At 43.9% G+C, this 12,300-nt stretch overlaps 1 protein-coding gene across 1 annotated transcript in view; it reads left to right on the forward strand.

Moving 5' to 3' along the window:
- Window positions 1-8,325: 8,325 nt before the first annotated feature.
- Window positions 8,326-12,300, forward strand: part of slc35b4 (solute carrier family 35 member B4) — a 60,845-nt gene continuing 56,870 nt past the window's right edge. Inside the window, exon 1 of the mRNA XM_063072198.1 lies at window positions 8,326-8,561. Within this exon, the coding sequence (XP_062928268.1) occupies window positions 8,485-8,561 (77 nt within the window). The 5' untranslated portion in view covers window positions 8,326-8,484. The remainder of the gene's footprint in view (window positions 8,562-12,300) is intronic.

Consider the following 12,300-nt stretch of genomic DNA (forward strand, 5'->3'; position numbering starts at 1 on the left):
AGGTTCTTGCCCGTTATCAACAGGGAGCGCCCTCCCCACAGTCCCAGTTTCTGTTTCACCTTAGCAGTCCGCTCCTGCCAGTTCTTGTTGCACACCTCGGCCCCCCCAAACCGGATCCCCAACACCTTCACGTGGTCAGACCTGATGGTGAAGGGGACGCTGGATCGGTCGGGCCAGTTGCCGAAAAGCATGGCTTCGCTCTTCGTGCGGTTGACCCTGGCCCCCGACGTTAACTCAAACTGTTCGCAGATGCTGATCAGCCTGCGAACTGACCTCGGATCAAAGCAGAAGATGGTGACGTCGTCCATGTACAGGGAGGTTTTCACTTGGGTCCCTCCACTGCCTGGCAGCGTCACCCCTCTTATACCCTCATCCCTCCTTATGGCTTCAGCAAAAGGTTCCATGCAGCACACGAACAAGACAGGGGAGACAGGGGCTCTGACTGACTCCAGACCTGATGGGGGAGCTGTCTGTTTCCCCACCCGTTGACCTGGACTGCACTACGGATGTCTGTGTAGAGCAGTCTGATCCAATTCCGGATTCCCTTCCCAAATCCCATTTTGGAGAGCACGCTGGAAGGACAGGTAGTTGAATAAAACTAATCTAATCTAATGACAGTCACTAGTATTCTGGGATTGTTCCATGCAGACATTATGGGCTAATCCCTTGTACATTGTTGTGAGCAACCAAAGAGAAAAAAAAATGGGGAAACTTTTCGACTTCTCCTCCACCATCAGACTTCAGAACGGTCCATGAACCCGTGAACCCTGCCTCACTTGGTCTTTTGCATGATTTATTTATTTTTTTATATATTTTTATTATAATTTATAGTAACTTTTAGGTATTGAACTGTACTGCAGCATGCTGTCCAAGTTGCATGCCATCTTGGACAATGTCTCCCATCCACTACATAATGTACTGGGTGGGCACAGGAGTACATTCAGCCAGAGACTCATTCCACCGAGATGCAACACTGAGCGTCATAGGAAGTCATTCCTGCCTGTGGCCATCAAACTTTACAACTCCTCCCTTGGAGGGTCAGACACCCTGAGCCAATAGGCTGGTCCTGGACTTATTTCCTGGCATAATTTACATATTACTATTTCATTATTTATGGTGCAACTGTAATGAAAACCAATTTCCCTCGGGATCAATAAAGTATGGCTATGACTAAAACAACAAATTTATTGAGATATGTCAGTGATGATAATCTTGATTCTGACTATTTGTTTTGCGAATGGACATGGGAAAGTGGATGGAAAAAGGATAGATGAGTTGGGTTGAGAGAAAAGACCAATTTATGGCAGGAAGCCAAACTAACAAGTAGAGAGGCTACAGACGGACTTAGACTAGGAGAATAGGCAAAGAAGCAACAGATAGAATACAGTGTTGGGAAGTGTATGGTCATGCACTTTGGTAGAAGAAATGAAAAGGTTGCCCATTTTCTGAATGGAGAGAAAATACAAAAAAACTGAGGTGCAAAGGGACTTGGGAGTCCTTGTGCAGGATTCACTAAAGGTTAGTTTGCAATTTGAGGCTGTGGCGAGGAAGGCAAATACAATATTAGCATTCATTTCAAGAGGACTAGAATATAAAAGCAAGGATGTAATGTTGAGACTTTATAAAGGACTGGTGAGTCCTTACCTGGAGTATTGTGAGCAGTTCTGGGCCCCTTATGTGCTGAAAATGAGAGGGTTCAAAGGACGTTCACAAAAATGATTCCAGGAATGTATGGCTTGTCATATGACAAGCATTTGTGGGCTCTGAGCCTGTATTCACCAGAATTCAGAAGAATGAGGGGTGATCTCATTGAAACCTATCAAATGGTGAAAGGCCTTGATAGAGTGGATGTGGAGAGGATGTTTCTAAGACCAAAGGACAGAGTCTCAGAATAGAGGGGCGTCCTTTTAGAACAGAGATGAGGAGGAATTTCTTTATCCAGAGAGTGGTAAATCTGTGGAATTTGTTGCCACAAGCAGCTGTGGAGACCAAGTCATTATGTATATTTAAGGCAGAGGTTGATAGATTTTTGATTAGTCAGGGCATGAATAGATACAGGGAGAAGGCAGGAGATCGGGACTGAGAGGAAAATTAGATCAGCCATGTTGAAATGGTGGAGCAGACTTGATGGGCCAAATGCCCTAATTCTACTCCTATATCTCAAGGGATTATGAACTAACATGTCCAGGAATATATTCAACCAGAATTAGTAACCCTCAGCTGATCAGCTAGGCAAGTGATAAAGTGATTCATCCTTCTCCAGAAAGTGGCCGAGCTTTCAGGTAAAAGAGGGACTGAAAGAAAAGCAGCTGGACCTTGGATGGAGAAATTTAATGACTGAAGTAACCAATGGCATCCACAACTTGTAGGTCACAGCACAAGTGCAGAACAGAACATGTCACTTAAAGTGCAATTGTAGACACTTCCAGGCGCATTACCTTAAATTCAAGCTCCTTCCCTGAAGGGATTTTGTCAGCTGTGACAGGAGCTTTGTTCATTTTGCTGTTGATGATGATAAGGTGTATGGAAATAACGATAATGAGTATGTAACCAAGTCAGAGCAAAGTCGACGAATTGAAGCAAATGCATGCTAACATAAATACAAGTTGTTATTCTGCCACTTCCTCAGTACAGTACGGGAATAGCCAAGATAGGAATAATGAGGGCAACTCAATGGAAAGGAAAGAGATGAGGATGCATGATTTATTCTGATAATTTATTGAAGAATGCTGATTAAACCAGCACTTACCTGTGCAGGGAATTGAGTGACACATTCAACTCAAGCAGATTCATAAAAGGAGACAGGCTGTCACATTGCAGCTCTTCTAACTCATTTAATGAGATGTCGAATTTTAGTATTCTGCGTTGTGGAAGAGGACAAGACTTGAGATTCATTTTCATACAAGTAATTGGTGTTGCACATTTTAAATCTGGTCGCTCTGAATTCTCAATTTAAGGACTTTGCAAAGAAAAGGCCAGCTGAAAAACAGGCCAATTAACAACTTACATCCAGAGAGACTGAATCGCCCAAACCTTCCTACCCCTTGCCCAGAGCAATTAAATCATCTTCATGCAACCAGAGGTAGTTAAGCCAGTACTGAATCACCAAGTCATCATCACCACATAAACATGAAAATGGCATGGATTAATCTTACAATGAATGCTTATTCTGTTTATTGTGTCATTATACAGTACATAGTTATGTATAATTTATGCTAAAGTCAGTTTGTGTTAACTTAAGTTTGTAACATACGAAGTTGCTGTTGGAGAAAGCTCAATTTCATGGTATTTATACCCAGTGTATGCATACCTAGATTCAAGATTCTGACTTATTTATCACATGTACATCAAAGCAGAGTGAAATGTGTCACTCGCGTTAACAAAGATGTGCTGGGGGCAGCCTTCATTCCAGCACCAATATACCATGCCCACAACCCGGAACACAACAAAAAACAGAACCCAACAAATAACAAAACAACAACAGCAAAACAATTTCTCCCTCCCAGCTACCCCCCCCCCACATAAATACACAGTCCTCAAACCCAGGGCAGGCCGCCTTCGGCCTCCAGTGGACTCGGACTCATAGATGTTGGACCTTTGACTTCCTCAGCAGACTGCCAAGGAATACTACAGATTTGGAACTTCTTTCACTGCTGCCATCAGGGAGGTGGTATAGGGAGTCTCAAGTCTCACACCACCAGGATCAGAAACAGTTATTACTCCTCAACCATCAGGCTACTAAACCAGAGTGGATAACTTCACTCACGCCAACACTAAACTAATTCCACAACCTATGTACACACTTTTAAAGACTCTACAACCCATGTTCTCAATATTTATTGCTTATTTATTTTTATTATTACTGTTTTCCCTCTTATTTTATATTTGCACAGTTTGCACGTTGGAAGTCTGCCCATAGTTGTTGTGTCTGATTTCATTGATTCTATTGTGTTTCTTTGAATTTACTGTGAATGTCCACAAGGTAAATCTCAGGGTTGTATATGGTGACATATATGACTTTGAAAATAAATTTACTTTGAAACTTTGAGTAGGCATGAGGCTAAAGTGAATTAAAAAGTTACAATTTGGAAACCATTGCTTGTTAATTTGATGATTAAAGCAGGATTATAATAAATTTTGGAACCTGGAATAGGCAACGTTATCAGTGATATTGGTTATTAGATAAAGCCAGTGTGATATTTATCCAACGCACACAGGGTCCTGACGAAGGGTCTTGGCCTGAAACGTCGACTGTGCTTCTTCCTATGGATGCTGTCTGGCCTGCTGTGTTCCACGTACATTTTGTGTGTGTTGCATGAATTTCCAGCATCTGCAGATTTCCTCGTGTTTGTGATATTTATCCAATTATTTGAGATTATTCCTACACAAATCTATCTTTTTATATAGAATTCTAATGATTCATACAGTACCTTTTCGCTTTATTTTCAAACTCAAAATTAAATATTAGCTGTTTCAGATGAGACATTTTCATGTCAAGACAGAAATGTGATCCTTCTGTTTGGACACTCCAGATGAAAGGAATTACTGTCAATTCAGTGCAATGGTCTTCAAAAACCTGATTCTCAATCAAACTTCCAGCCATCCTCAACAAATCTTCAAATTACTGCCCTGTAACGGAATGCACAATGATATAGATTTTATACTACTTTTTATGTGCTTTTAGGAATGTTCCAAAGCACTTCATAGACTGGCTCTGTCCGCCAGAGAAAGCAGGATCTCCCAGTGGTCACACATTTTAATTCCACATCCCATTCCCATTCTGATACGTCTATCCATGGCCTCCTCTGCTGTAAAGATGAAGCCACACTCAGGTTGGAGGAACACTACCTTATATTCCGTCTGGGTAGCCTCCAACCTGATGGCATGAACATTGATTTCTCAAACTTCTGCTAATGCCCCACCTCCCCCTCGTACGCCATCTGTTATTTATTTATATACATACATTCTTTTTCTCTCTTTCCTTTATCTCCCTCTGTCCCACTCACTATACCCCTTGCCCATCCTCTGGGTTTTTTCCCCCCTCCCCCTTTTCCTTCACCCTGGGCCTCCTGTCCCATGATCCTCTCATATCCCCTTTTGCCAATCACCTGTCCAGCTCTTGGCTCCATCCCTCCCCCTCCTGTCTTCTCCTATCATTTTGGATCTCCCCCTCCCCCTCCCCCTCCCCCTCCCCCTCCCACTCCCACTTTCAAATCTCTTACTAGCTCTTCCTTCATTTAGTCCTGACGAAGGGTTTTGGCCCAAAACGTCGACCGTACTTCTTCCTAGAGATGCTGCCTGGCCTGCTGCGTTCACCAGCAACTGTGATGTGTGTTGTTCATAGACAGGGAAGTAGTTTATATATATGTATAAAACCATTTCTACAAACAGCAATGTAGTAATCTCCAGAGAATTTAACGATTGAAATCTTCTTTCTCATCACTGATACAAATTCAGAACAGTAATTATAATTTTCCCCCCAAGAGATCATAGCCCTGTTGTATGGTTTGGAGGGTTGTGTGGCTCAATGATCTGGAGAGCTATGTTGGCTGGAATCAGGGCTTTATGCTTTGGCTATCACCCAGGCCAGACAGGTCAAAGGGTAGAGGCCAGAGTAAGAATGGTCTACTGGTCCTCCAGGTTTGGGGGGGCGGGGGGGGGTTCAGCTCGGGGCTAACAATCCTGGCTGGTCAGACAAAATTGTTATGGAAACAGCAATGAAGAATCCTTCTACATCTGAGTGCGATGGTATTCCTGACTCTCCACCCAGGACTTGCATGACTGACTGTAGTGAAAACTGAGAGGAAGCTACTGGCATGATGAATGAAGCCCAACAGAGATAGAGGACCCTCATTTCTGTCTTAAGCACCCACAGCATAATGTCAGTAAGTAAGTAATAATAATTTTACATTTAGATTGCTGTCCCAGACAACTGCATCAGGAGTAGCAATACGCATCACTTCTTATTTGTGGAAAGGACATTGAATTTATTTATTTAGAGAATCGGTGCAGAATAGACCCTTCCGGCCCTTCGAGCCACATCACCCAGCAACCCACTGATTTAACCCTAGCCTAATCACAGGACAATTTACAATAACCAATTAACCGACTAATTGGTATGTCTTTGGACTGTTACATGTCCCCTGGTTTGCTTCCTGAGACTACAGTATCATATTCAATTTGTGTGTTATATATTCTAATTTCCCATAATTTATTGGACTTAAATGTCCATGATATAACCACGTAATTGACAGGCCAGCAACAGAACATTTCAGCTTATTGACATCCAAATGAATATTACATAGAACATAACAGTACAGGCCCTTTGGCCCACGATGTAGTGCCAACCTTTCAATCTACTCTGAGATCAATCAGATCTTTCCCTCTCACAAAGTCCTCCATTTTTCTATCATCCAGGTGCCCATCTACATTTCTTAAATGTCCCTAATGTATCTGCATTTACCACCACTCCTGGCAGCATGTTCTATGCATCTACGACTCTGTGTAAAGAACTTACATCTGACATAACCCGCTATACTTTCCTCCAATCATCTGAAAATGATACCCCCCCATACCTCTAGCTGTCCCCTTGATTTATGCCTCTTTTCATCTTATACACGCTTATCGAGTCACTTTTCATCCTTTGCTCCAAAAAGAAAACCTCTAGCTCATCTACCTATACTTGTAAGACTTACTCTCCAATGCAGGCAGCATCTGGTAAATTTCCTTGGCATCCTCTCTAAAACTTCTACATCCTTCCTATATTGAGACAACTAGAACAGGCCACAATATTCCAAGTGGGTCTAACCAGGGTTTTATAGAGCTGCAACACTAGCCCATGGCTCTTGAATTCGATCCCCTGAATAATGAAGGCCAATATACCTAACAATCTGTGAGGGATCTATGGACATAGACCTCTAAGATCCCTCTTTCTTCCACACCACTAAGAATCCTGCCACTAACCATGTATTCTGCCTTCAAATTCAGCTCTCCAAAGCAAATCACTTGACACTTTTTTTTTGGGTTGAACTCCATCTGCCACTTTTTAGCCCAGTTCTGTATCCTATCAATGTCCTTTTGTAATCCTTGACAACCTTCCAGACTATCCACAAGTTCTGTAGGTGAAAACACCTTGTTAATGGGCGAGGTCGACAGAGAATGGCCAGACTGGTTTAATCTGACAGGAAGGTGACAGTAACACAAGTAACCATATATTACAACAGTGGTGTGCAGAAGGGCACAACACATTGAACTTCGAAGTGGAAGGGCTACAGCAGCAGAAAACCATGAATGTACACTCAGTGGCTAGTTCATTATGTACAGAGGTACCTGATAAAGTGACCACTGAGTGTATGTCGTGATTGGTATTTGAAAGTTGCAAGTCACTGCTTTGACTTTTCATGATGCTTCTGGTCAACTCCAATTTGTATTGAAATAAGCTTTGTGATTGTAGATACTTGCACGAATTTTTGAGACGTGTTAATGGAACATGGAACAGTACAGCACAGTACAGGCGCTTCGACCCACGATCACGCTAACCCTGCCCTCCCACTAAGCCCTTCATCTTTCTTTCCTCCATCTGTCTAATGTCCCTAATATATTTACCTCTATCACTACCCCTGGTAGCACATTCCAAGCACCCACCACTCTCCGGAGAAGCAAATATTGTCATCTGCAAGAAATAAGTCTGTAGCTCTGAGTGACATGGAATCTTCTGAAGTTCAAATTTATTGTCATTCAACCTTATAATCTATACCGCCAAAACTAAACAACGTTCCTCGGGACCAAGGTGCATAACACAGTACAATATAATTCACACACAACACATAAATATTACCACATATAAACTAATAAATAAATCACAAAATATATTCCAGAACACTGATGTGTGTGTGTGTATATGTCAAACTGGACTTTACGCTGAACAGTTCTGAGTGAGATTTGAGCAAATCCCTTGCAATTCAACTCTCTCTCGATTTGAGACGAAACTTAAAAGGAACGTGGAGCTTTACCGTTCAGGGAAAATATATTTTACAATTAAAGACATCCCCTGCCAAAAAAATACAAACAATTGCTATTTTTGTAAAGTGCTTTTACCTTTGGGTTTCTTAGTTAATTTTCTTACTGTTGTCACAAATGTTCCCAAGGCGCTCATATAGCATTCTGGGAATTGTAGTTTTATGTGAAACAATAAACCGGGCAGTTGACCGAGGAGTGGGAAAATTGAACTACAAGTCCCGGTACGCACGAGGAGAACAGGGCTGAAGGTAACTATGAACTACATCTCCCGGCGCGCATTGCAGGTGTGGCATGCGCAGTAGGACGGGCCAGGGTCGGCGAGGGAAGACGAAAAGGATTGTTGATCGGTGGACGTGTTGCTTCTGTGCGGCCGAAGGGAGGAACGGGAGCAACAAACGGGTCGTGGGTTGGAGTCAGCGGCGACTGAACACTCATCAGCCCTCACAAGACGGTACAAGGGGCACCATGCACCCGGGCTTCGCCATTGGCCTAGTCTTTCTGGGGTGCAGTAGCAACGTTGTGTTCCTGGAGCTGTTGGTCAGGTGAGGGTAAAGGAATGAATGGTGCTCTTATATCTGTGGTAGATTAGCTCCGAGCCAATGGAGTGTCTGGCTGAACGCGAATTCGACTGTTTTCATTCAAGGCCAGGTGATCCTTGTTCCCTTTGACAGTTGGTTAAGGAGCAAATTAATTATCAAAGTACAATTATGCCACCATATACAATCCTGTGGGTATTCTCAATAAATCTGTAAAATAATAGCCGTAACAGAATCAGTGAAAGACCACCCACTAGGGCATTCAATCAGAGTGCAGAAGACAACGAACTGTGCGAATGCAAAGAGAAGAAATAATTAATAAATAAATAAATAAATAAATAAATAAGCAAGCAAGCAAGCAAGCAAGCAAGCAAGCAATAAATATCTTGAACGTAAGATGATGAGCCCTTGAAAGGGAGCCCATTGGTAGTGGGAACATTTCAATGATGGGGCAAGTGAAGTTATCTCCTTTGGTTCAAGAGCCTGATGATTGAGGGGTAGTAACTGTTCTTGAAACTCATGAGGCTCATGTTCCAGACGGCAGCAGCGAGAAGCGAGCATGCCCTGGGTCCTTTGGGGGGGGGGGGAGGAGATTCCCTGATGATGGATGCTGCTTTCCTGCAACAGCATTTCATATAGATGAGCTCAATAGTTGGGCAAGCTTTACCCTGAATGGACTGGGCCCTATCCACTATTTTTTTGTAGTATTTTTCGTTCAGGGGCATTGGTGTTTCCATATCAGTCAATATACTCTCCACTACACATCTATAGAAGTTTGTCAGTGTTTTAGATGTCGTGCCGAATCTCTGTAAATTCCAAGGAAGTAGAGGTGTTGCTGTGCTTTCTTCATAATAGCACCTGCGTGCTGGGCCCAGGACAGGTCCTCTGAAATAATATTACCTGGGAACTTAAAGTTGCTGATCCTTTCCACCTCTGATTCTTTGATGAGGACTGGCTCAAGGACCTCCGGTTGCCTTCTCCTGAAGTCTATAACCAGCTGACATTGAGTAAGAGGTTGTTGTTACAACACTGCTCAGCCAGGTTTCCAGTCTCCCTCCTGTATGCTAATTCATCACAACCTTTGACATTGGTGTCATCAGCAAACTTGATTATGGCTTTGGAGCTGTGCTTAGCCACACAGTCATAAGTATGAAGCGAGTAGAGCAGGGCGCTAAGCACACAGCCTTGTGGTGCACCTATGCTGATGGGGATCATGGAGGAGATGTTTGAATCTAGACTGACTGGGGTCTGCAAGTGAGGAAATCCAGGATCCAACTGCACAAGGAGGTATTGAGGCCCAGACCTTGGTGCTTATTGATTAGTTTTGCAAGGTTGTTGGTATTGAATGTTGAGCTGTAGGCATTAAAGAGCTGATGTATGCATTTTTGCTGTTCAGATGTTCCAGGGTTGAGTGAAGAGTCAGTGAGATGGCATCTGTTGTGGACCTGTTGCTCTGGTAGGCAAGTTGGAGCGGATCTAAGTCGCTAGACAGGAGTTGACATGTTTCATCTTCAACTACTCAAAGCACTTAGTCACTGTAGATGTAAGTGCTGTCCGGCGATAGTCGTTGAGGCAGATCACCACACTGTGCTTGGGCTCAGGTATAATTGAAGCCAGTGGATACCACACACTGCCAAAGCGAGGAGTTCAGGGTCTCGGTGAGCACACCAGCCAGTTCTTCAGCAGGCCTTTAGTACTTGGTCAGTTACTCCATCTGGGCTGGATGCTTTTTGTGGGTTCATCCTCCTGGAGCCTGCTCGCACATCAGCTTCAGATACTTAAATCATAGGATCACTGGGGGATGTTGGAGTTTGTGGTGGTTCCAGCATGCTGTGACACTCAAAGCCAGCATAGAAGGCTTTGAGCTCATTCAGACGCCCTACTGTTTCCTATGTCACAATTTAATTTTAAAAGGGGTTGTAGTATTCAAGCCCTGCCACAACTGTTGAACATCTTTTATTGATGCAAGTTTGTTCTGGAATTGCCACTTCACCCGTGAGATAGCTTTCCAGAGATCGTACCTGGACTTCTTGTAACTTTCTTGGTTGACAGACTTGAATGCCTCTGATCTGGTTCTCAGCAGACTTCAGATCTCATGGTTCATCCAGGGCTTCTGATTGGGGAAGACTCTGAATAATTTTGTGGGGACACACTCGTCTAAGGCTGTTTTAATAAAGTCTGTTACCACTGTGGTGTATTCATTTAAATCCACAGAAGAGTCCTTGGACACGGCCCAGTCCACTGACAAAGCAATCCCATAGCCATACCTCTGCTTCCGGTGATCACCTCTATGCTGTCGTAATCTCTGGAACTTTGCTCTTTAGCCTCTGCCTGTATTCAGGTAGGAGAAGGTCAGCCAAGTGATCTGATTTATCGACCCGAAACGTCAACTGTACCTCTTCCTAGAGATGCTGCCTGGCCTGCTGCGTTCCACCAGCAACTTTGATGTGTGTGATTTATTGAAATGTTGGTCCGGCCATGGAACAGTAAGTATTCCTTAGTATAACAGTGGTCCCAATAGGTTGGGACCTCTGGTGCTACAGGTTATATGCTGATGGTAATTGGACAGGGATTTCTTCAGACGGAGAAACAGCAGCATTCGAGCTCCTAGCTGGTGTGCTGCAAGGAGACACTCTGGCACCCTACATCTTTATAATCGTCCTTGATTACGCTCTGTGACAAGCTACCAAAGATCATGACAAGCTTGGTTTTACCATAAAACCAGGACGAACCAAAAGCGTCAGACCAGTTACGCTCACAGATCTAGATTTTGTAGATGACATAGTCCTGCTCTCTGACCAGATGGAGGAAGCACAGCAGCTACTGACAAAAGTGGAAATTGAGTGCAGTGAAGTTGGACTTCACCTAAACGCTAAAAAGACAGAATACATGGCGTTTAACTGCGACAAAGATACTCAAGACTATAAAAGAATGATACCATTAAGAATGTCTTTGAATACAAGTACCTCCGGTCAAGAATGATGAGTTCGGAGAAGGACATAAAGATACGGAAGGCGCTGGCGTGGAGGGCTATGAACGACATGAAGGAAATCTGGAAGTTGAACCTGACCAGAGGGCTTGAAAAGAGGATTTTCATAGCAGTCATAGAGCCCATGCTCACATACGGATGCGAGACGTGGACACTCACCAAGACTACGCGAAAGTCTCTGGATGGTTGCTATACATGAATGCTCCAGGTGGCTCTTGACATGTGTTGGCAACAGCACATGAGGAACGTTGAGCTCTATGACGACCTACTGATGCTCACCACTAAAATCGAGGCGAGAAGACTGCAACTAGCGGGGCACTGTCTACGCCACCCCGAGCTACCTGCCAGCCTAGTCGTCATATGGGAGCCCAAGCATGGGAGGGTGAACCCTGGGCGCCCTCCCAAGACTATGATCAACACACTCCTAGAAGACAGCGGCACGGCTAATGTAGATGAACTGAACACACTGATGAGGGACAGGGAGAAGTGGAGGGTCCCGATGCCGGCCCCCTAGGCCTGAGTCGACGTAGTAGTAGTAGTTCTTCAAGCAAGCCTGTTTGAAGTCTCTGACTATGATTTGAAATACACCAGGGTGGATTGTTTCTTGTTGGGAGAAAACAGACCCCAGAATCTGTAGCAACACAAATCAAAGTTGCTGGTGAACACAGCAGGCCAAGCAGCATCCGTAGGAAGAGGTGCAGTCGACGTTTCAGGCCGAGACCCTTCGTCAGGACTGGTCCAGTTAGCTGGAAATAT

The sequence above is a fragment of the Mobula hypostoma genome, chromosome 20, assembly GCF_963921235.1.
Source record: "Mobula hypostoma chromosome 20, sMobHyp1.1, whole genome shotgun sequence".
NCBI lineage: Eukaryota > Metazoa > Chordata > Chondrichthyes > Myliobatiformes > Myliobatidae > Mobula > Mobula hypostoma.